We start from the raw sequence: 25,151 nt of genomic DNA, 5'->3' as shown, positions 1-25,151 counted from the left end.
AAAAAAAGTATCAAAGATGAAAATAGGGCATGCTGTAATGCATTATTCACTTTCTCGCTTTTACAGCATGGTTCTATGAACCTCTCGAATGCGACACATCAAGGTAGCACAAAGAGACGTACAAAGGATGGAGGATGGAAAAATAGCTGTTATGGGCATGTACCATAAAGCACTCAGGAACAGAAGACATATTCTGGCAAGGACGAGTCAAGGGACCTATCAGGAAACAAGAAACGCACCTGAATTCCTCAATATACGGAGATGGAAGCTCTTCATCAGTTGCAGGTCTCGCGTCTGTACAAACCTGAACCAAATTAGCAGATAATCAGAGAAACGGACCGCATATATCAAACAAACATCCTTGAAAACAAAAGAGGGACGAAAGAAAACAATGCTGCATGAGCTTGGGGATCAATCCAAGATTATGAAGCCAAAAGCCAAGAACAAAAAACAAATGCAAGGGACCAAGTTGAACTCTAATATTGAAGGCAGATAGATAATCAAAAGACTGCAACACTTCGCAACACTCACTTGCTTGACGTGGTCGACAATCCCGACTTGTGCAGTACGCGGATCAAGGAACTGATTCTCCTCAAGCTCGCCGAACGATGTGATCAGAACCTACAGCCACAGCGACGTCAATGCGCGAGCTTTCACACCAGCATAACCAACGAATCACACCAGTTATAGGATCAAAGCACGAAACGGCGCATTATCAACACCAACAGTACAATGCAACTAATCCAAAAAGGCGAAACACTAAGTCAGCCAATCTCCCCGCGAAGCGGATCTGAAGACTCACTTCCCATGCCGCGGGCATGTCGAGGCAAATCATCTGAGCCTTGTTGTAAGCCGGGAACGCCTCCGACGCCGCCTCGCCGTACGCCCCGTCGTCGTCCAGCACCGATCTCACATCTGCAAGACACGACGACAACCGATCCGCGCCCCGCTCGATCACCAAAGCCCAAAACGAACGCGTGAAACCGAAAAAAACCGACAAAGGCAAAGGAGAGAGAGAGAGAGAGAGAGAGAGAGGATGGCCCCCGGGGGGGTGGTGGTGAACCTTTGGCGACGTATTGGATTTCGCCGCCGGGGGAGTGGAGGAGGAACCACTTGGCGATCTCCTTCTTCTGCTCGCCGCTGAGCTCTACCTCCGGAGCATCTTCCTCCGCCATCGCCCCGGCGGTTCCTCCGCTCGAGGAGAGAGAATGCGGTTGCGGATTTCGGAGGTAGAGAGAGAAACTGAGGAGGGAGAATGGTGCGCGGGGGGAGGAGGAGGAGCCTCGTCGTCTGCGTGCGGCCCCGTTCCACGAGGCGAGAAATGATTTCGGTGTGTGTGGCCTCTACGCCCGAGGGAGAGGCCGTCGCGAGTTCCCAAACGAGCTCGGCGGTACCAGTTAAACTCGATTCGCGATATTTTCGGTTTCGTGAGCGTCGGATCAGGTTGTTGCGGTGGAGACGCGGCATCTCGTCCGTTCATCTGGGGAGGCCCTGTTCCCGGGGATTTTTTCATTTCGCTTTGCTGCGATTGGGGGCTACCGAAAACGCTCCTCGACCAACCCTCCCTCCCAAAATACACGATCTTTTGAAAAGTTGATGATATTTTATTTTTCAAGGTATTAAGTATTTTGTATTATTAACTTTCATCATCTCGTTAACAATTGCACATGAATATAGCAGAATAATTGTCTAAAATATCATACGATTTTCCAATTTAATTATAAATCTTTTGAAATCTTTTCAATTTAGTCCTAAGTCCTATTATTTAGAAATTTGGCTGAAAGGACTGCATTAAAATGAAATTGGCAAATCGTAAAAAGATTTAAAATTAAATTAACATAATTAAAAGGTGAATCAGTATCCATACAATAAGATTGGACAAAGATATGTCATGGGATAAGTGGAAATCCGTACACGTTTCTCTGGCTCTATCGCATCACAGGCAGCACGGGGCAAAAGCATTTGCCTGCTTTCTTCTTCATAGGGCCCTCAAGCTTATTTCCAACGGGAAAGATGCATGGACGTGATAACTCGAGGGCTTATCTCTTTCTAGACAATGATAGACCTCTCAGCGGCCAGGCTTCCAGCTTATGAACTTTAGAAATGGGGGCAATAGACGGAAAGAAAAGAAGGGTAAGGTGAGACCTAGCTTGTGGGGGAGTTTGATTGAATAAGGGTGTGTTTAGTTCCAACTTTTCTATAAGGCTTTCGGCCTTCAAAACCTTTTAGGCAAATATTAGGATATCTAGCAACCATTCCCAATGAATTTTAAAGTGAAAATTAGTATTGGGAAGACTAAAAGGTCAGGACAAGTGCTGATTATAAGATTTATTTATTCGTGACTAACGTGCATTTGAGAAAAATTAGGCACATCGTTGTCTGCTCTCCATGTTCTCTCACACGGACTTCTGTTTCTTAAATTTCATCTTGATGTACACTACTTCTCGTTTCAATATAAATAAGGGCATTTCTCATTACATTGTGAGGTGCGTAGTTTAGTATTAAATTGCCTGCGACTTTGTTCTGTTCATCGAAGTTTTTGCTCTATCTTTATAATGGCCACTTCTGCAACAGCTTAAGTGACAATGTGTGCGTCTAATTCTGTAAAACCAATCGAAGAGCGTTTATCCATCCACAAGAATTTTCTGAACCTGGACTTTCAGTTTCTGCTTTAATTTGGAGGGATTGTTGTTTGCTGTGTTCCCAAGGGTTTCATAGTTTATCATCCCTGTTTTCACGGGGTAGGAGTCCATTGCATTAGGAGTCACTTAGTTCGGTCCATCGTTCATCCGAGTTTAGGTTGAAAGGACGTTTTCTATAATTGAATACGGCCGCATTCTTAAATTGCCCTTCCGAAGCTTTGCATTTCCTGGCCACATTTCACAATCTAATAGGTCAAGGTCTATCTGCAACCTCCTTGATGAAAATGCTTATAAAAATAAAATTTCAGACGTTTCGAATTAAATGCGTCGGTCACGAAATTTATATCAAGCAAAAAATAAAGAATCCATCCAGACAAGCATAGTCAAGCATGATCTAAACCAAATTATTGATTTTTTAGGCAGGATTTTCAATTTCAATCTTTGCCCAAATTATAAATGCAAGCATTACATTCTCTACAATAGAATAACTTCCAATTTTCTCATCTCTGAGATAGACACCCAAAAGCAAGCACTTCTACATAGCATGGACTAGTTACTATTCAGAGACCTGGCTAAAGTCGATTCCGCACCATAAAGGGATAGGACTAATGAGCTATCTATTTATAGAGCCCCTACCTGTTTACGAAATCCGACGGTTCATGAATTTCAGAGTGAATACGAAATGCTCAGCAACAAGCAAAAATCAGGACCATGATGCACGACAGGCTGAAGAAACGAAAATGAATTCAATAGGTCAAAGCATTGTTACAGGCTAACTATTAACCCATTTGAAGCTAAAATGAAACTAATTATACTTGCTATTTTCCAGAGTTTCCTCGATCTGTTGTTGGTGCACTGGTGAACTGTCCATATGATCGTAGCATCGAAAATTTTCAGGACAACTGCTAATTACAAGCGGCAGTTATTCTCCTGCAAGCGATCCGGGGCTCTGATGCATTACAGTTGAGTTCACAGCTTTTATGTATGCATAGTTCCTTATTGCACAGTTTCCTGCACTGAAAAAGGGAATTAAAACAATGGCACGACACTAATCCTATATGATAGAAAATCACTGAGTGAGAAAGAAATTAAAATGGATCCAGATGCATCGACAGAAGTTCCACAATTATGAACTCCGGATCAGTCATGTCTTATATTACCAAAAGATACACACAGAACCACGCCTATAGTAGAACACAAAATGGCGCATAAACCAGAAGAAAGAAAAAGAAAATCCTACTGGACTCCTACAGATTTCCTAACACTATCTGCTTATATAAAGAAAACTACTTTTACCAAACATAAGGGTATCAATTCTGCCACCACCATAATTCTCTCCAACATGTCAGATATTGTGCATCGATAAACACGTTTCTGCATGCAGGAGCATGCTCCTTGGAAAGAACATAATCCGATGAAGGAATGAAAGTACATAGTTAGGAAAACAGTTCTCCTGTATGAGTATGGAGGAATTCTAGGGAGTTATGGTTAGTTTTTCAACATGCAGCAAGGAATACATTATTTTAATCATCTAATCCTCCTGTTCTCTAGCCAACTTTTAAAAAGTTTATTTGCTTTGCCATGGCAATTCATCAGGCTAGACATAAATGGCATGTGTAGTTTTGTGAAGTCAGCAACTTACATAAAATCATCCATCTGAAAGTTGGAAAAATTTTAATCTACAACTTTGATGCCAGCATTCTTGTCCCACTGCTCAGGAGGGGCTGCATCTGCCATTATCTTCTCCTGACCACGCCAAAGAATCTGAAACAAGAATTAAAACCTCACATAAGTTCACACTGCATGCGCAATCATTAAAAGACACCATTAATACTCAAACATTGTCTCACCTTGTCAATGACACCAAATTCTTGGGCCTTTGTGGCATCCATGTAATAAGGTCTTCTCATGACAGTGGCTACAGTCTCTATGGACTAGAGTCATTCAGAATTAGCATTAGTTATTATTCCCTTGCCCATTAAGATATGCAGAGAGAGAGAGGGAGAGAGAAAGAGAGCTCACATTCCCAGTGTGCTTAGCCAAAAGCTTTACAAGAGTATCCCTATTGGTTATCACCTACAAAAATCATCAGAAGCAACACGAACATCATGAATAGAGACTATATGCCCAGTTACAAGTCAACTTATTTTGCACAGTTTTGCACAGAGTAGCAAAATGCCTATTATGGTTATGTATAGCTCAATAATTATTGCTAGATACCTCTTTTGCACGGATAAGAACATCACTGGCTGGCATCAACCCAGAGGATGGGACACGAGGTTGCTGGATCATCGCTGAAACGATATTGTGTTGACATCAGACAAGAAAAGGATGAGAGCAGAACACAGCAGATGAGTAGACAATACCAACGCACCTTTGGCATGCGGCATCATAAACCTTTTACCCTTAGATCCCGAAGCAAGAAGCAGACAGGCATGTCCTATAGCTGCACCTACGGCAACTGTATGTATCTGCAAAATTTTAAAAAATAAATGAATAAAAGTGAAAATGTGAACGGTTCAGCACTCAAATATTTTCCTAGATCCAAGTGTAAAATTCACTCAAAGTACTTCAATAAGCAGAACGAAGCCAAAATCATCACTAAGCACTACCTCGTTTAATCAAGTACCTACTATAATAACCAGAAAGTCACTGGAAGTTTTAGCAAACATAGATGCAAATTGTAAGAAAATTCACCTCATTCTTCAGTTGCATCAATGCATCATAAATGGCAAAACCCTCTGTCTCCATGCCCACCTGCGAAGCAATGATTGTAATTTTAATAAATTTCTAAGGATATAAACTGTTGTCCCTTACCAATTAATTTGTGTCTTTGCTAAGGTCAGGTCTTGACCATTCATAAGCTTGAAAATTCAGTGCAAAATCAGTCGCAACATAGATGGAAGCTTACCGTCTCACCGTCATCACGAGTTGTTCCAGTAGAATTTATGTAAAGATATATTGGTTCTTTTGGATCCATCCATTGCAAGTACATCAATTCCGCAACTACAAGCTCTGTGACTGCAGGCACCAACTGAGAGACAGTAAATAGTTAGTTCTATCTAAAGACCTACAAGAGGTGGAGCTGTGACTTGCCAAAGGCAAGAAAGTACAGAACAAAAGATGGATGTAGAGTATGCAGTTGCCACCAATGCCAATTAACAGGTAGAAAGTTCATAGTAAGTTCAGCAAATAAGTGATTTCAAATAGATCATTTACTTCTGAACAAATGAGCAGCTCTAAGACAAAGTTTTTTTTTGGGGGGCGGTCCCTGAATAAGATGATAGCAGTTATTATCTACCAGCTACAGGCAAAAAGCAGTTTCCTACTGACGGAAAAAAAGGAAGATACTATTTCTAGCAGGAGCTAACAAAACCTGTTAACATCATCTATAGATTCCAATCAAGTGTGCAAAAAAGAAAATAAAGAGTTCTCCTTCAACACATTCCTCAATTTTCCATTTTCCCTTGCCCTGATTAGTATCCTTTCTCAGAGTTATAGGCACTCCTTCACATTCCCACTGGCTTCTCTGATCATTTCATGCTGATTACGAAATTTTCACATCAGGAATGAGTGCAGTATGTATTTCCAGACTGAAGGGCTTAAAAGATAACAAATGTTGACAATTTAATGTGAAACACTTACTGGCATGCCAATGTAAACGATTCTTCCATGGAGAAGCAGTGAAGGCAAATCCGGTGGAGGCCTCCTTGGTCGGTGCTCATTGTACGAAACTGACCTCTCCACCTGATAAAAATCATTGTCATGCAATGGAAACCGATCCTCTAAAAACCAATCCACTGAGTCTCAAGAACTGATATTTCCACTTTGACTAAAGAGAGGAAATACTTAATAACAAAATTCACTTAACGAGACTGAACTCTCCCCTATTACGAACATCATTATATCACATAAAAGCCAGAAACTATTGAGTTATGAACAATTTAGAGCGGCCGCTTACAGATGAACCAAAAAAAAGAAAAAAGAAAAATCATAATCTCCAATTTATTTCGTGACCTGAAACTCATAAATCATCCCACCATATCCTTGAAATTCACAGTTTGATCTGAGAAAGTTTGTTTGAAAATATCAAATTTTCAAATTTAGCTAAACAACTGTGTTTGCAACTTTCGCTCTATGAAACATTCGATCAACCAAAAATATATTGATAGCACACCAAAACCAACTCTCCTTAGATTGCTGTCAAAACTCCCAATTGTAAATACAAAAAACTGATGAAAACACTCTCGATTTCATGCATCGTTGACCTTAGAGCACCGTGGCAGCACCATATGCAGTATACTTCGCCAGAATTACTATCCTATTCTTGGTAAATTGATAAAAACCAGTATTTACTGAGCAGAACAAAACGATAACAGTAACAAAAACATGACGATGGAACAAAACCGAGCAACTCTCAAACTCAACCACAAATTAACTCTACTACCCGACGCGAAGAACTGAGCTTCTCTGAGTAGAACAAATCCACATGAAACCGTGCAGTGCTATCTACTATTCTTATCGAAAAAAAATGAAACAGAAAAGCACAAAATCAACTCGATAACAACTCAGTTACGGCCACAAAACTCACTCAGCAACGCACTCAATCATTAAGCAATTACGTATGCCGTCTCAGGGAAATTAAGGAAACGAAGCAATTCTAGCTCCCTCGACCGATAAATTCCAATCGACCGAGCAATCCTCCAACTCCCGCAAAGAAACGAACCAAGAGAACCTCGCCGAGCCTCACTCGCTGGCTCGCTCACCTGAGCAGGCGTGGCCATGAGCTGCGGGGACTCGAACAGGTCCAGGTACGGCGGCGTGTCGGAGCTCACGGGGCGGTCGAGCAGCGACTCCGGGGAGGCCGCGGCGACGGAGGCCAGCTTCGACAGGAAGGGGTCCTTAGGGTTGATTGGCGGCAGGGGAGCTTGGAGGAGCCCTTGGAGCCGATTGCGGAACAGCGGACGCCGCCGCCGCCGACGCCGCCGACGCCGGCAACGCTCCTTCCTCTTCCTCTCCTTCCGCTGGGCGACGAGGTCGAAGGCGGGACGAGAGAGGCCACGGCGACTTGCAGGCTCGCGGCCATTCTCGCTCGGGCGGTTATCCTTCGAGCTGCTTCTTCCTCTTCCTTCTTCTCTTCTCTGGTTTTGCTAGAGAGAGAAACTAGTATCTACCGGTTCGTGGCCGGACGTGGGCTTTGGCAGGCTTGCGGTTGGAGAATTCCCGGGTCGGTTCGGGTCGGAGTCGGAGGCCCGTGATTTCGGCGATGGGCCTCCATTCCGGGATTTGGGTCGGATCCACGCTCAATGCTCGAAGCCTACTCAAAACGGAAAAGTAAAATGGTGTGATTTTAAAAAGACTAGAAAGAACATTATGAAAATCGGCCTGGATGATCAAAGTTCGCATGCATGTAGGCAAGGTTTTGGAGCGTTTGGCTTCTGACTCGAATTCAACTCTTCAAATTTTTGAGTCAAATTGAAACTAATAGTAAAGCTTATCCAAAATATTATTTTTCTTAGGGGAACTCAAGTCACCTTGAGTTGGAGCACTTTCAATTCGGGAAAGTTACCAAAAAAATCTTAATTTATGACATTTATACCAATTCAATCATAAACTTTTTAATTTAGTCAAATTTAGTTTTAAAACCTTTTGATAATTTGCCAGTCGATTCATTAAGGCCAATTTTGACCAAAATTCCTAATGTAAATGCTAGTATGACTAGCATCGACGTGGAGAAAAAAACCGTCTCAAACTATATGTTTATTAGTCAGAGTAAGCAAGTCTTTTTAAATTTACAAATTTGATTTGTGTATGTTGTAAGTCCATAAAACAATAATCATCTCGAATTCTACAAGACAAAATGACTATTCACTTTTAGCCACTTTCGTGTCATGTTTTTAAGGGGAAAAGTACCAAAATAGTCCTAAACCTTTTGTATTGGTACTAATTCAGTCCTAAACTTTTTAATTGGACCAATTTAGTCCTAAACCTTTTTACATTTGTACCAATTTAGTCCATCCGACTAATTTAAGCTGGAAATTGTTGATGTGGCCGCCGGCGGTCTTACGTGGCGCCACGTAGACAAATTTTATAATTTTTATATTTTTTTCAGATTTTTAAAATTAATTTTAAAAAATTCCTTACCCTTGGCCGGCGAGGTCACGGCCACCGACCATCGCCGGCCACAAGCTGGGTCAGGGTGAGGGCCACCGTGCCCTCGCCGGCCACAAGTGAGGGCAACGGCCCCGCTCAAATCTAGGCGAGGCCTCTGCGCCCTCGCTCGTGGCGGGTGAGGGTGTGGCGGCCCTCGCCTGATCCCGGTGAGCTACGTCCGCCCCATCTAGAGCTCCGTCGCCTTCGATCGCGACATGGTCACCCGAGCCTTCGCGGCCCCCGGAGGTTGAAGGAGGTGGTCGGCGTCCCGAGCTCGGGTAGCTTTCGGAGGGATGACGGCTTAGGGAAGTTCGCGATCTCGCACCTGGATTAAGCGCGATAGCGTGCAAGCCTCGCCCCAGCGGGCGAGGCCGCCATGACCCTCGCCTAGATGCGGGCGGGGCCGCACCCCTCGCCCGCCACGAGCGAGGCTTCCCGCGCCCTCGCCGACCAACGAGTGAGGGTTTCGGCCCTCACCGGGATCTAGGCGAGGCGTCGCCCGCCAGTGGCCGGCGGGCGCGCGGCCCTCGCCGGTGGTCGACGAGGGCGCGGGGGCCCCTCGCCTCGACCAGCTTGTGGCTGGCGACCTCGCCCCAAGGGTAAGGAAAAAAAGAAAAGAGAGAAAAAAAAGGAAAAAAATAATTTTAAAAAATCTGAAAAATATTAAAAAATTATTAAATTTGTCCATGTGGCGCCACGTAAGGCCGTCAGTGGCCACGTCAGCAATTTTCGGCTTAAATTAGCTGGATGAACTAAAAGCTGGTATCGATGTGAAAATGTTTAAGACTAAATTGTCTAATTAAAAGTTTAGGATAATTGGTACCGATACAAAATGTTTAGGACTATTTTTGGTACTTTTCCCTGTTTTTAAGATAGACATCTATTTATGGAAGTAATCATTTTTTTTTGGGTAATTGCATCAAGTTTGTGTGCTTTTTCGCATTTCATCCCTTCATTTCCATGTCCATAAAAAGCGGACGAATCGTGATCAAAGGATAGAGTGGTAATCAAGTGGTAAAGAGATTACACTATCTTTGATGTGATCACAAATTTAAATCATATCACGATCAATATCCAACCTTCTGCCTTGACCATTCGACGATATTGTGAGCAATATCCAACCTTTTGCTTTGACCATTGGACAATTCATCCGGAGAGATTTCCAAACTTCCGGATTCGTACATTTATGGGCAGACTGAATAGTCCTCGGCTCACGCCGAGAAAATTCCATTGTGGGTACGAGAGCTTACAGTAGCTGCGCCGCTGGCCTACACCATCGGTTTATATGATTTTAGTTTTGTATTTTTATTGACCCTTTTTGTCCCACCCGTTCGACGACACTGTCAATCGTCTCGCCCGTGGGTGGCCATATGGGGTTTCTCTCCTCCATTTCGTGGAAGCGCTTGCCAGGGTTTTCAAACAGACAATTTGGTAAAGTCAAAGGAAAAGCAAAACGATACTCATCCATCTCAGATTTTCCTTGAAGATTGTCACTAAAAGCGACACATAAATCTCTAAATCGCAAGGAATCGACCGTTCTCCTCGTAATGAGTACCTTTCTCGCATTCATTTCTGCCTCGTTCAACACCACCAAATTCGTCCACCGACAGGCCACAGAACGCACGAGCGCGCTCGATGTTGCAAATCAGTTATTATCGAAAAATCCTAACCCGAAAGGCTTCTCCAAATGACAGGATGACAGCCTTGCCGTGGGACTTCATTGACTCAATTAATGAAATTTTTTTCAAAAACTCGAATCGGAACTCCTGTTCTCGCCTCATTTTAAATCGATATATATATATATATACTCTAATACCAATTATTGAAGCAGCAGAATGAATATTGAGGTCAAAGGTGCCAGACAACAGAACACCTTTTCCCCTTGTCTTTTCTTCTTTTTCCCAATCAAGAATCGAAAGACAGCACATAAAACTACTGGGGCGGTTAGGGGTGGCGGCTTCCGTTAGATGTCTTTTTGACAAAAGCCCTCAATTATTCTAATAACCCTTGCCAGCCTTTGAATAATTTTTCTTACCATGGAAAAGGTACAAAGACAGCAAAAATCACAAGAATAAGCAGAAAAGATCATCAGATATTCACTCAAAAAAGTAGAACCAAATAAAAAACCAAAGTGAAAGAAACCAAGAAAAAATTGAGAATTTTTTTCCTTGCTTAGTGGGTGGAGGGAGAAAATTCACTGAGGATGAAGTCCTTGATTGGGTTTCTTGCCTTTTGGGCGGAGGAAAATGGATGAGATCTCAGCATAAGAGAGGGGAAAAGAAAGGCTAAAAAGCCTGAAACTAGAGACGATTTCCATCAGATACTTGCTAATAAGTGCAAATTGGGATCACTGGCAGCAGAAAACAGCTTCATCTGATGTACTCCTACTTTCTATTTTCTGTCTAATCCTCCATGAATTAGAGGTCCAAGAGCATTTATTTTTTTAATTTTCTTTATCTGGCACAGTTATTCCATAAATGAGGATGGAAATTCACAAAAAAATAAATAAATTAAAGCAATGATCTTTTACAGATGCGCCCCCGTTTACACCAACAATATTTCCATCAGATAAACAACACAGACTTGCCCTCCCTCCGTCTTTCCCAATGTATGACAATTAATCAGACCCATCAAAACCCAACAAATAAGAAATAAAGAAAAGAGAGAGAGAAACCCGAAAAAATAAGGAAAAAAATGAAAATTTATGGGAAAAGTAAATGATTCAGCCGCTGCACCTCGTGATGGCGCTGCAGCCGCGGGAGTAAGGGTTGGAGCTGGCGCCGGGCCGGCAGTTGTAGTACGACGCGCCGCGCCGGGAGCAGGGCACGGTGTTCCTCTGCAGTGCCCCGTAGCTGATGTAGCTGCTCGTCGCCAGGATGCGCCGGTTCGACTCCGAGTCCAGATCTAACTTCCCCTCGCCGCCCGCCGCCAGGCACTCGGCTATCGACCCCTCGCAGCACGATCTGGTGGCGGTGACGGGGCCGGCCCACCCCAGGCGGTGCCGTGCTCGCTGACCCCGCCGCCGTGGACGGCGGAGGCGAGGAGGCTCGCCAGGACGAGGGCCGAGATCAGGAAGAGGCAGGAACGCGGCGACGGAGAGAAGATGAGGGCCATCTCGACAGTGCTTTTCGGTTTCTGGGTTCTTGTTTGGAAGAGTGAACGAGTGGTTTCTTGAGTTTCTATGCTTCTGGGTCTTGCTTGGACGATGAAAAGACGCCCTCTCTCTCTCTCTCTCTATCCAGAATACTTGTTTTTTTTTTTTTTTTTTTTTTCCGTTGGAATCTAGATTACTTGTTTGGTGGGTGGAATGGGGAGGTGAGAGCCTGAGAGGCTGGTTCTTCCCTACTCCTTCTGCTGTAGGGGGAAGCTGAAAGACGCCGGACGAAGGCCAAGAGGAGCAGCCCTCATAAGACTGGGGTAGAGTTGAATTTCCGGGCGTGGGTTTGGGTGCTAATTACGGGATTGCCACTGGAGGTTTGAAATCCTCACACGAACCGCCAATAATATGGACCTCCACGCTCCATTTGCACTTTGCAGCCGCATGTGAAAAGGAAAGGGGGGAGGTACTTCCTAAACTCTCCTTTAGATGAATATAAAAACAAGTGCATTCAAATTGAATAGGCTTGCTCAATCTTAGACAATATAGATCGAGAAATATGCAGGCCAACGCCCCAATGTAATATGAATTCCACTTTCTAATGGGTTACATTGTTCTCCTTAAAAGGTGCAAGGCATTCTTAGAACGATGATACAAGAGAAATCGATCCGAATTTGAAACAAACCTAACAATATCGACAAATTCACTTGCATCAATCATTTCTTGTGTCCAAATTTTTGTTTTTTCCACTTATTTATCATGGGAATGGCTTAGCTTGACCTTTTGCAATCCCAATTAAATTCAATGGCGTGTTCTAGTTTGCCCCTAAGCTACAAACACCAATGGCAAGTGTGCAATTAAGGGAGCCTAATAGGGTTATTGTTTTGCATTAAGGCCAGCATCACACATGGTTGATTGGCTGTAATCCTCAAGTGGTTGAGAAAAAGAGATGAGAGAGACAGGAGAGAGAACAAAGAAATGGGGGGGCAGGAGAGGGGGAACCTGGGGTTTGCACCTATTCCCCAAATAAGTTATAATTCAGTCCCATTGCCAGGATCTTGATTTTGACCGAAGCACGTTTTCTCTCTCTCTCTCTCTCTCTCCTCGTCCTCCTCCTCCTCCTCTAGACTCACTTGCCCCTTTCTCTCTCTCTCTCTCTCTCTCTCTCTCTCTCTCTCGCTCTCGCCACTTCCGTTAACGTACAGAAGAAAATGGAAATAAAACATAAAACAAAAGTTTTCTTTGTTAAATTATTCCTAATTGAAAATATGTCTAATTTCATCGCATGATTAAATTTGGTAACCAGTAAAGTCGCTTCATTTGAAGATATGATGATAAGATGAAAACGACAAAAATTTAAAAGATATAGCATTCAGAGGCAAAATAGTACTCTGCAAAATAATGTACGTCCACTACATTGAGTGATAAAATAACATTTGACTCGCTTGATTTAATAATATAATGTTAATCAATTACAGAAACATCAACATAATAAATAATAATTCAGGGTAACTTTTTGATAGTTATGTTGTTTTATTTCTTATTTCTCTATGCATTGAAGATAAACTCGAAATGACATTTAAATAAGAAAAGATAGTAAGTTATATTATATTGGGAGACAATGAGCATAGTTTTGCCAAGCATCTAATTTTTAAAATAAGTGGCCACATGGCATAGTTTTGTCACGTGGGGACATTAGACTAATGATAATTCTTTTTTCGATTTATCATCTTCAACCATTTTTTTTTGTTGCTTTTAAATTTTTAAAAATAAATAAAAAGAAAATATCTCAAATATGCTCTTAAGATACATTTCGTTTTAAACAAAATTTCTTAGCATATTCTTAAATAATTTTTTTATTTAAATGATGTACTTTTTATTTAATTAAATTGAAAATATTTAACTGAGAATGAAATGAATTACATAATTTGTTTCATCAAGCTAAACTTGTCAAGCTATGAATAATACGATTTTTGTTTAATTTATATAGTCTCCTTAATTCAATCGAATTTGGGAATGAATTTAGTTAAGAAAAAAATATAAACAAAATAAGTAAACAACTTAATTTATGTGAAACACACATATTCACGTAATGTTGATTTTTACTTTATTCTTTGGAAATTGACTTATTTAAACATAGCTTATATCTATGAAAATAAGAGTTAATATCACGAAAAGCTCTAAATTGTTCAACCGATGACAAATTTATCGCAAACTAATTTTTTACCACGAAAAATTCTAAATCAATATACTATGACAAATTTATCAAAAACTGATATATTTGAGTTAAATTTACCCCAGATTAATTTTTTGACAACTAAAGACCCCAAACTCATCTAATAAGATAAATATACCCTCTATTAAATTGAAGTAATACTAACAAATACTACAAAGCTAATACGATTATAATAAACGGAGAGTAAAATCCGAAACTAGCATAGCAGTCCAACTCAACAATTTAACAGAAAAATTTAATGGAAACAAATAAATAGTAAATTTGTCACAAGTGCCACATCGAAGTAAAATCAATCACTTGAATGCCAATTCCGACAAATACGTGATTTTTTTGTTTTTTGGATTTTTTTTTTTTGCTTCTTTTCCCTTTTTCTTTTACGGTCAACAAGGTCACTAGCAACCATTGCCGGCCCTAAAAAAGGAATAAAAAAATAAAAATCAAAAATCAAAAACAATAATAAAATATTTAAAAAAATTGTCCACAGTGAAGCCACATAGGATGATCAAAGATCCATATCAAATTTTCTAGCGAGGTAAATCACCAATGGCACTCAAGTGATGATTTTTTAAATTTGTGGTACTCAAGTGGACAAAAAAAAAGTTACTAGACTCAAATGAGCGTCGTATAAAAAGTTACGACATTTCTATCATTCTTACCTCTTTATTAATATATATCCGCATAAAGCGCGGAGAAATAACTAGTTATTAGTAATATAAAAGGTAATTGGTTTTTCGTAATGCACATTATAATAAATTTGATGTCCAAATCCAATCATATAATCCTTATCAATCCTTTATAAGAAAGAAAGTTTTGGAAGTAATTGTAAAATGGTCATGGTACCATATTGTCACTGTTTTATTTTAGTCTGTGTACTTTATCTTATGATAGATTTGGTCCCTAAACTAATCTCGTATCAGAACTTCAGCACACCTTTCGCATCTTTCTGTCCAAATGTTGATAGAAAGTGCTAACACAACACCGAGATAGACAAGTGGCATTGACATATAAATCACAACAACTTGAGGGGGAATTACAAAAATCATCCCTATAGGAGTACTCCTTTCCAATTTTGGTCTTTATACTTTATTTTTGTCACATATTTGGCCAGTGGACAAATCTTTTAAATTGATTTTAGTGGACAAATCTTTTATATTGATTTTAAGGATAAATTTGAATTCTTAGTAAAAAAAAAAAATTGTTAACCCACTCATGCATGGCTGGGTTGGTTGAGACCTAGCCTCCTGACCTAACGGTCAGGGGTTCAATTACCAAAGTCCGCCATAACTCCTAGAGCAGTTCTGCCTATGCTCTCTCGTAAGGTGAGTTAGGTCATATCATCAGCATAAAAAAGAAAAAAAAAACATATTTAGGGCTAAAGAGTAATATCTGACATCAACATGTTATAATAGTACAAAAATAGTGGGCACTGCATTTTGTTGGAAAATAATTTGTCATACTATTCGACACGTCTAAAAATAATTAATAGGTAGTTTTAAGCTTGGTTGGACGCTACATTCATTATCATTAAGTACAATTAAGATAATCATCTACAAATGATTATGAAAATGCATTATATGCCACTTAATTTAATATTGATTTGTCTGAAGTGATAGAAAATTGTGCTTTGTTGTATATACCTTCTACAGAATGTACTATAATAGGTCCATGCAAATAATTAAATACCAATTGTTTCAATCAATTTTTTCGGATTTTGTTGACTGAGATGTTCATAATGAATTGACTCGCAAAGAGTAGAAATGGGGTCTTCCCAGTGCAGAGCGTGTACTCATGGGCGTAGCTGGTGGATGCAAAATGGCTTGTTTCTTGCATTTCCTGGATTAGGGAGTTACGTCGTGCCACCCAGATTGTCTTCTATTGTTTTGCTAATTGATCCAAGTTTTCATTATCTATGTTCATAATGACTCGACTCTCAGAACAGAGCATGGTGGCTTTTGCTCTTAACAAATGATATTGGATAAAATCCACATAATTTGAAATTAATATTAAAAAATTAGATAAGAGAGGAATTCATAACCTTTAATTCGTTATTTTATTGTTCGACAACTTATGTTATCAATCTTACAAGTTAAATAGAATTTAAATAATAGATAAGGAGAGATGATGTCTAGTTTTCACTTAATCTCTGTTTGCTTTGCATGCAAAAATGAACAAAAGAAAATAACAAAAGAGGATGAAGATCCCCCACTTTGAAGGTGCTTCGATTGGCATTTCAATCAATTCTCAATTACGGATGCACGTAAATGAGGCATACATCAACCGTTGAGATATATCGAGATACTTGTGATTGCATTGTGGGGTAAGTAATCCATGTCCAATAATAAGAAAGGATCAATGACCATTAGCAATAAATGGTACCATTTAGTGCATCTAGAATGACTGAATAACGACTATGCCCTTGAGTAGATATGTCTGCCTCGGGAGCTTCCGTCATTTGAAACCTCACGTAGGAAAATCTGGATATCCTAACAAAAAGTAAGAAAGAAAAAAAAAAAGAAAAATAGGGAACAAAGTAATGGTTGAGCAAGGGCCGTTTAGTAATCGGCCAAATAGTGCATGATTATATTCTTTTGTTCTTCAGAACCAAAAAAAAAACAAAAAAATGAATTTGTTAGGTAAAAATTTTTATTCTTAAAAAAATTATTTTCGGGAATATATTTGAAACAAAATTAAGAAATATAAAAAGTTGTTTCTTTGTTCCTAGAAACAATTTCAGAATCAAGTTAATTTTTTTCCCCCTTTTCTTTTCTTATTTTTCCCTTTCTTCTTCTCCTTCTTTCCTTAGATTGGTGACCTTGTCACAAGCCTCGTCTAGTTGCCAAGGAGGCTTGACCGATAAGGCTCGGCCTCATCGGGGGCCGGCAATGCTTCGATGAGGATGCCACCAAAGGAAGAAGGAGAAGAAGAAAAGGAAAAAAAAAAAAAGAAAGAAGAGAAAAATATAATAAAATTATTTAAAAAATCATAAGAAATTCTAAATCATAAGAGAATTTGAGGATTTACTAATCGCATTTTTATTTAAAGAATAGCAATTTTGGATAGTTACCAAACGTTTTGAATGTCTAAAAATTTGTTTAGAGAATAGAATGAAAAAATCATTCTTAAGTATGTTTTTTTTTCGAGAACGGAATAATTATCTAAGTGTATGCTCCTCTAGGAAAAAAGAAAAGAAAAGGTATTTGCCCCGAACCTCAATATGTGTCATGGTGGAATTGGCTCAACTTCGAATGGCGGGCGATGATAGAACAGATCGAGAACGGCACTCGAAATTTGGTTCCGCTACATCCGGGAGAAAGAAAACTTTCTGGGCTGCCCCACCGCGAAGTGCTTTCCGGGGGGTCCGACAAAGGAGATGACTAAAATCTTACCCTAATATTACTGTTGTTCACGTCTCACTCACGGATTCCTGTTTCATCCACGCCAAATTCCATTGCCGGTCCAGATCTCTTTATTACCATGTCCCGGTCTCTTTTCTCCCGTAGCTCTTGGTCGCAGGGAAGCAATCCGCAAACGCTTTGAAGAAACCACATTTTCAGGAAGAGGAGAGATTAGGCAAAGTGGGAAGTTTAATGGAGGACAATCCAGCTAATCGCGAAGGTTGGAGGTAAGCCTCACTGACCTAAAATATATGAGAAAGCACAGTAGCGGGTGTTTTGAGGCAGCATAGCCAGTGTTTCTGGGGCAATGCTGCCAGTGCTTATGAGGCAACAAAGCACTGTAGCGGGTGTTTCTGAGGGACGCTGTCAGTGCTGAGGCAACCGGTGTTCCTGATGGACGCTGTCAGTGCTGAGGCAACAAAGCACTGTAGCGGGTGTTCCTGAGGGATGCTCACTGTAGCGAGTGTTCCTGAGGGACGCTGTACGCTGTCAGTGCTGAGGCAACCGGTGTTCCTGATGGACGCTGTCAGTGCTGAGGCAACAAAGCACTGTAGCGGGTGTTCCTGAGGGATGCTCGCTGTAGCGGGTGTTCCTGATGGACGCTGTCAGTGCTGAGGCAACAAAGCACTGTAGCGGGTGTTCCTGAGCGATGCTCACTGTAGCGGGTGTTCCTGAGCGATGCTCACTGTAGCGGGTGTTCCTGATGGACGCTATCAGTGCTGAGGCAACAAAGCACTGTAGCGGGTGTTCCTGAGCGATGCTCACTGTAGCGGGTGTTCCTGATGGACGCTATCAGTGCTGAGGCAACAAAGCACTGTAGCGGGTGTTCCTGATGGACGCTATCAGTGCTGAGGCAACAAAGCACTGTAGCGGGTGTTCCTGAGCGATGCTCACTGTAGCGGGTGTTCCTGATGGACGCTATCAGTGCTGAGGCAACAAAGCACTGTAGCGGGTGTTCCTGAGGGATGCTCACTGTAGCGCGTGTTCCTGAGGGATGCTCACTCGTGTTCCTGAGGGATGCTCACTGTAGCGGGTGTTCCTGAGGGGCGCTGTCAGTGGTGAGGCAACAACAATCTTGATTTTTTTCACGTTCCTTCTTCTGATCATGGCATACTGTATATTCCATTACGCGAATGCTGTTTTGTGGCCAAAAAACCTGCACTTTATGTAGAACAGGTTTTGGAACTCTAAAACTTGTTCAGTTAAACGTCGTGAGAGTCAGATCGGAACACTGATGTGTTCCATTTAGATTTTTTTCTCTGTTCTTTTTTTTTTTTTCCTTTTGTTGATTGATAATGACTCGACTCCCAAAGAGCAGAAATGGGCTCTACTCAGAACAGTACCTGGGAGCATATCTGATGGATGCAAAATGGTTTGTTTCTCGCATTTCCTGGCAAGGGAAGTTATGTCGTACCGCCCAGAGTTTGTCTTCTTTTATTTTGCTAATTGATCCAGGTTTTTGTCCCTGCTGTTCATAATGACTAGACTTTAAGAACAGTGCATGTTGGCTTGTGTTCATATCAGGGGATATACGGTGGGTGTAAATCTGTCGAAAGTAAGCATGTCTCTTGTAGTCATAACCGCTTTTTCTGTGCAAATGGGTAAATTTCATGATATCCATTTGATAATTGAATTCGGTAGGACTCATGCCAGGAATAATCCCTCTCCAAGTATGCATAAAATTAATGCATAAAATTAAAACAACTGAGTTTGTCTGAGAAAAGTGAAATCTGCCATTTCTTTTTAAATTTCATGCGGTTAGAAAGAACGTGAGCCTCCGGTTCTGGCAGTCTTTATTTCCTTCCGTGAAAAAGAACTTCTTCATGTCTCCGTGTATGCTCTATCACTCTGAAACGATGGCACAAATATGAATCGCTCACATGTTTTTCTTTGTTAATCTTTTATATGCCTATTCTTGTTTTTCTTTATTAATCTTTTATATGCCTATTCTTGATCGTTATTGTTTGAGCTTCTGTAAAAGACACATTGTCTAACAAGAATTTGCTGATTTTTATTCCAAGGCTTGTGTTAGAGGATGAAGTTCAAGTTAACAGAGATATTGATGACATCTGGAATGTTTTGCGTCCGCTGATCATGGTTAGGGAGGCCTTCATAGGTCCAATTCTCAATGCACAAGGCATTCTGCATATCTGTGCTGCCATCCATATCATCCGGGATATATTAATCTTCCTGATGAGAAGACACGATATTGGACCAAGTTTCCAACTCGTCTTTGCTTGGATTGCTGCTGTGCTTGGATGTATTGAGCTTGCATACCTCATATGCGCTCTGCTTAGCGACTTACCTTGGCCAATTTTTGTTGCCTGCACCCTAATATTGGCAGTCCTGTTCAACTTCATCGTGAATTGAAGGATTAGCTATTCTGATGCGGTGATGTGGTTGATTTTTTTGGGAACCTTCGAATGGAAGCTCAGATATGAACCTTGTTGTATTATTACCCTGAATACCTTTTATGTAACAGAGCTGAATAAATTATGATGATGATTACAATCATTTCTGATTCAATGTCCTCACCAGTTAAGCATACTCTGAGTTAGTTTAAGCATATCTCGGTAAGTTCCCACCATCCCCTTCCCTGTAAGGCTAGTTTAATCCTTTTGCTAGAGTGCCAGTTTCAGTTTAAGTCCTAAGTGCGGTCCATTACTCCCGCTACAGTATTCTTTGCCAGCATTCTTGTGCCACATTCTTGTGCCACTCCTCAGGAGGGGCTGCATCTGCCATTATCTTCTCCTGACCACGCCAAAGAATCTGAAACCAGAATTGCAACCTAACTTGAGTTCAGACTGCATGCACGGTCATTAGAAGACACCATTCATACCTTAAACATTGTCTCACCTTGTCAATGACACCAAATTCTCTGGCCTTCATGGCATCCATGTAATAAGGTCTTCTCATGACAGTGGCTACAGTCTCTATGGACTAGAGTCATTCAGAATCAGTTATTCTCTTGCCTATTAAGATATGCAGAGACAGAGGGAGAGAGAAAGAGAGCTCACATTCCCAGTGTGCTTAGCCAAAAGCTTTACAAGAGTATCCCTATTGGTTATCACCTACAAAAATCATTAGAAGCAACATGAACATCATGAATAGAGAGACCATGTGCCGAGTTCCAAGTCAAGATATTTTGTACACTTTTGCACAGAGTAGCAAAATGCCTATTATGGTTATGTATAGCTCAATAGAATATCGCTAGATACCTCCTTTGCATGGATAAGAACATCACTGGCTGGCATCAACCCAGAGGATGGGACACGAGGTTGCTGGATCATCGCTGAAACAACATTGTGTTGACATCAGACAAGAAAAGGATGAGAGCAGAGCACAGCAGATGACTACACAATACCAACGCACCTTTGGCATGTGGCATCATAAACCTTTTACCCTTACATCCCGAAGCAAGAAGCAGACAGGCATGTCCTATAGCTGCACCTACGGCAACTGTATGTATCTGCAAAAATAAAAATAAAAATAAAAATGAAGATATGAATGGTTCAACACTCAAATATTTTTCCTAGATCCTAGTGTAAAATTCACTCAAAGTACTTCAATAAGCAGAACGGAGCCAAAATCATCACTAAGCATCACCCTCATTTAATCAAGTACCTACTATAATAACTGGAAAGTCAATGGAAGTGTTAGCAAACATAGATGCAAATTGTAAGAAAATTCACCTCATTCTTCAGTTAGCATCAATGCGTCATAAATGGCAAAACCCTCTGTCTCCATGCCCACCTGCAAAGCAATGATTGTAAATTTAAAACAAATCTCTAAGGATATAAACTGTTGTCCCTTACCAATTAATTTGTGTCTTTGCTAAGGTCAGGTCTCGACCATTCATAAGCTTGAAAATTCAGTGCAAAATCAGTCACAACAAAGATGGAAGCTCACCGTCTCACCATCATCACAAGTTGTTCCAGTAGAATTTATGTAAAGATATATTGGTTCCTTTGGATCCATCCATTGCAAGTACATCAATTCTGCAATTACGAGCTCTGTGACTGCAGGCACCAACTGAAAGAGAGTAAATAGTTAGTTCTATCTAAAAGACCTACAAGAGGTGGAGCTGTGACCTGCCAAAGGCAAGAAAGTATATAACAAAAGATGGACGTAGAGAATGCAGTTGCCACCAATGTCAATTAACAGGTAGAAAGTTCATAGTAAGTTCAGCAAATAAGTGATTTCAAAAAGATCATCTACTTCTGAACAAATGAGCAGCTCTAAGACAATAGTAGTTTTTTTTTTTTTGTCTTTTTGGTGGGGGGTTGAGGGGGGTGTTCCCTGCATAAGATGATAGCAGTTATTGTCCACCCGCTACAGGCAAAAAGCAGTTTCCTACTGAGGGAAAAAAAGAAGATACTATTTCTAGCAGGAGCTAACAAAACCCATTAAGATCATCTATAGATTCCAACCAAGTGCGCAGAAAAGAAAATAAAGAGTTCTCTTCAACACATTCCTCAATTTGCCATTTTCCCTTGCCCTGATTAGTATCCTCTCTTGGAGTTATAGACACTCTTTTACATTCCCACTGGCTTCTCTGATCATTTCATGCTGATTAGGATCCAATTTTCACATCAGGAATGAGTGCAGTATGTGTTTCCAGACTGAAGGGCTCCAAAGAAGACAAATGTTGACAATTTAATGTGAAAAATTTACTGGCATGCCAACATAAACGATTCTTCCATGGAGAAGCAGTGAAGGCAAATCCAGTGGAGGCCTCCTTGGTCAGTGCTCATTGTACGAAACTGACCTCTCCACCTGATAAAAAATCATTGTCATGCAATGGAAACCGATCCATTAAAAACCAATCCACTGAGTCTCAAGAACTGATATTTCCCCTTTGACTAAAGAGAGGAAATACTTAATAACAAAATTCACTTAACGAGACTGAGGTCTCCCCCTATTACGAACATCATTATATCACATAAAAGCCAGAAACTATGAATTATGAACAATTTAGAGAGGACGCTTACAGATGAAGTAAAAAAAAAAAAATCATAATCTCCAATTTATTTGTTGACCTGAAACTCATAAATCATCCCGCCATTTCCTTGAAATTCACAGTTTGATCTGAGAAGTTTGTCTGAAAATATCAAATTTTCAAATTTAGCTTAAACAACTGCGTTTGCAACTTTTGCTCTATGAAACATTCAATCAACCAAGAATATTTTGATAGCACACCAAAACCAACTCTCCTAAGATTGCTGTCAAAACTCCCAGTTGTAAATACAAAAAAATGATGAAAACACTCTCGATTTTGTGCATTGCTGACCTTAGAGCACCATGGCAACACCATATGCAGTATACTTCGCCAGAATCACTATCCTATTCTTGGTAAATTGATAAAAATCAGTATTTACTGAGCAGAACAAAACGATAACAGTAACAAAACCACGACAATGGAACAAAACCGAGCAACTCTCAAACTCAACCACAAATTAAATCTACTACCTGACGCGAAGAACTGAGCTTCTCTGAGTAGAACAAATCCACATTGAAACCGTGCATTTCTATCTACTATGCTTATCGAAAAAATGAAACAGAAAAGCACAAAATAAACTCGATAACAACTCAGTTACGGCCACAAAACTCACTCAGCAACGCACTCAATCACCAAGCAATTACGTATGCCGTCTCAGGGAAATTAAGGAAACGAAGCAATCCTAGCTCCCTCGACCGATAAATTCCAATCGACCGAGCAATCCTCCAACTCCCACAAAGAAACGAATCAAGAGAACCTCGCCGAGCCTCGCTCGCTGGCTCGCTCACCTGAGCAGGCGTGGCCATGAGCTGCGGGGACTCGAACAGGTCCAGGTACGGGGGCGTGTCGGAGCTCGCGGGGCGGTCGAGCAGCGACTCCGGGGAGGCCGCGGCGACGGAGGCCAGCTTCGACAGGAAGGGGTCCTTAGGGTTGATTGGCGGCAGGGGAGCTTGGAGGAGCCCTTGGAGCCGATTGCGGCACAGCGGACGCCGCGGACGCGGACGCCGCGGACGCGGACGCCGCCGACGCCGCCGCCGCCGCCGACGGTCCTTCCTCTTCCTCTCCTTCCGATGGGCGACGAGGTCGAAGGCGGGACGAGAGAGGCCACGGCGACTTGCAGGCTCCCGGCCATTCTCGCTCGGGCGGTTATTCTTCGAGCTTCTTCCTCTTCCTTCTTCTCTTCTCTGGTTTTGCTAGAGAGAGAAACTAGTATCTACCGGTTCGTGGCCCGGCGTGGGCTTGGCAGGCTTGCGTATGGAGAATTCCCGGGTCGGTTCGGGTCGGAGTCGGAGGCCCGTAAGTTCGGCTATGGGCCTCCATTCCCGGTTTTGGGTCGGATCCACGCCCAATGCTCGAAGCCCACTCAAAACGGAAAAGTAAAACGGTGTGATTTTAACAAAACTGGAAGGAACATTATAAAAATCGGCCTGGATTATCAAAGTTTGCATGTGTGTAGACAAGGTTTTGGAGCGTTTGGCTTCTGACTCAAATTCAACTCTTTAAATTTTTTGAGTCACATTGAAACTAATAGTAAAGCTTATCCAAAATACTATTTTTCTTAGGGGAACTCAAGTCGCCTTGTGTTTGAGCACTTTCAATTCGGGAAAGTTACCAAAAAATGTCTTAACTTATGGCACTTATACCAATTCAATCATAAACTTTTTAACTTAGTCAAATTTAGTTTCAAACCTTTTTGACAATTTGTCAATTGATTCATTACGGCCAATTTTGATAAAAAATTCCTAACATAAATGTTAATATGACTGACGTCGCCATGGAAGAAAACCGTCTCAAACTATATGTTTATTAATTAGAGTAAGCAAGTCTTTTTAAAATTCACAACTTCGATTTGCGCATGTTGTAAGTCCATAAAACTATAATCATCTCAAATTCTGCACGACATATTGACTATTCACTTTTAGCCACTTTTCATGTCATGTTTTTAAGAGAGACACCTATTTATGGAAATAATCACATTTTTTTTTGGGTAATTGCATCAAGTTCGTGTGCTTTTTCGCATTTCATCCTTTCATTTCCATATCGATAAAAGCGGAAGAATTGTGATCAAAGGATAGAGTGGTAATCAAGTGGTAAAGAGATTACACTATCTTTAATGTGATCATAAATTTAAATCATATCGCGAGAAATATCCAACCTTCTGCCTTGACCATTCAACCATATCACGAGCAATGTCCAACCTTCTGCCTTGACCATAGGACAATTCATGCGGACAGATTTCCAAATTTCCGGATTCGTACATATATGGGGCAGACTGAATAGTCCTTGGCTCACGGGAGAAAATTCCATAGTGGGTACGAGAGCTTACAGTAGCTGCGCCGCTGGCCCACACCATCGATTTTTATGACTTTAGTTTTGTATTTTTATTGACCCTTTTTGTCCCACCCGTTCGACGACGCTGTCGGTCATCTCGCCCGTGGGTGGCCATTCGGGTTTCTCTCGTCCATTTCGTGGAAGCGCTTGCCAGGGTTTTCAAACGGACAATTCGGTAAAGTCAAAAGGAAAAGCAAAACGATGCGCATCCATCTCAGATTTTTCCCTGAAGATCGTCCCTAAAAGCGACACGTAAATCTCTAAATCGCAAGGAATCGACCGTTCTCCTCGTAATGAG

At 41.1% G+C, this 25,151-nt stretch overlaps 3 protein-coding genes across 3 annotated transcripts; all 3 read right to left on the bottom strand.

Annotated features, from left to right (window-relative positions):
- Positions 1-3,354: 3,354 nt before the first annotated feature.
- LOC120287435 (ATP-dependent Clp protease proteolytic subunit-related protein 3, chloroplastic-like) lies at positions 3,355-11,909 on the bottom strand. The gene is made up of 12 exons (XM_039300230.1): positions 11,786-11,909; positions 11,531-11,735; positions 7,409-7,778; positions 6,288-6,389; positions 5,554-5,676; positions 5,340-5,399; positions 5,017-5,113; positions 4,863-4,936; positions 4,665-4,718; positions 4,493-4,576; positions 4,285-4,406; positions 3,355-3,658 (listed from the first exon to the last, which is right to left on the bottom strand). The coding sequence occupies exons 1-11, from the start codon at positions 11,907-11,909 to the stop codon at positions 4,317-4,319; spliced, it is 1,383 nt and encodes a 460-aa protein (XP_039156164.1). The 3' UTR covers positions 3,355-3,658; positions 4,285-4,316.
- Positions 11,910-19,991: 8,082 nt separating this feature from the next.
- Positions 19,992-21,570, bottom strand: LOC120287433 (ATP-dependent Clp protease proteolytic subunit-related protein 3, chloroplastic-like; the record flags this gene model as incomplete). The annotated part of the gene is given in 8 exon segments (XM_039300229.1): positions 19,992-20,292; positions 20,380-20,463; positions 20,541-20,594; positions 20,742-20,815; positions 20,896-20,992; positions 21,216-21,227; positions 21,229-21,276; positions 21,433-21,570. Coding segments are annotated over 8 exon segments (606 nt in total), but the record flags the coding sequence as incomplete, so codon positions are not given.
- Positions 21,571-21,844: 274 nt separating this feature from the next.
- On the bottom strand, positions 21,845-23,544 carry LOC120286680 (ATP-dependent Clp protease proteolytic subunit-related protein 3, chloroplastic-like; the record flags this gene model as incomplete). The annotated part of the gene is made up of 2 exons (XM_039299063.1): positions 21,845-22,299; positions 23,311-23,544. Coding segments are annotated over 2 exons (267 nt in total), but the record flags the coding sequence as incomplete, so codon positions are not given.
- Between the last annotated feature and the right edge of the window lie 1,607 nt (positions 23,545-25,151).

Source organism: Eucalyptus grandis, chromosome 8 (genome assembly GCF_016545825.1).
Source record: "Eucalyptus grandis isolate ANBG69807.140 chromosome 8, ASM1654582v1, whole genome shotgun sequence".
NCBI lineage: Eukaryota > Viridiplantae > Streptophyta > Magnoliopsida > Myrtales > Myrtaceae > Eucalyptus > Eucalyptus grandis.
The sequence above is the reverse complement of the archived record's forward strand: the minus strand, read 5'-3'. Positions and strand labels throughout refer to the sequence as shown.

Bases quoted from the DNA above. Each gene is read 5' to 3' on its own strand.
- LOC120287435 (XM_039300230.1), bottom strand. From the start codon at position 11,909: ATGGCCCTCATCTTCTCTCCGTCGCCGCGTTCCTGCCTCTTCCTGATC. The intron at 5,677-6,287 runs GTAAGTGTTTCA...ACTGTCTCTCAG, and splicing joins TCGTTTACATTGGCATGCCA to TTGGTGCCTGCAGTCACAGA. The intron at 4,407-4,492 runs GTGAGACAATGT...TTCTTGTTTCAG, and splicing joins AATTTGGTGTCATTGACAAG to ATTCTTTGGCGTGGTCAGGA.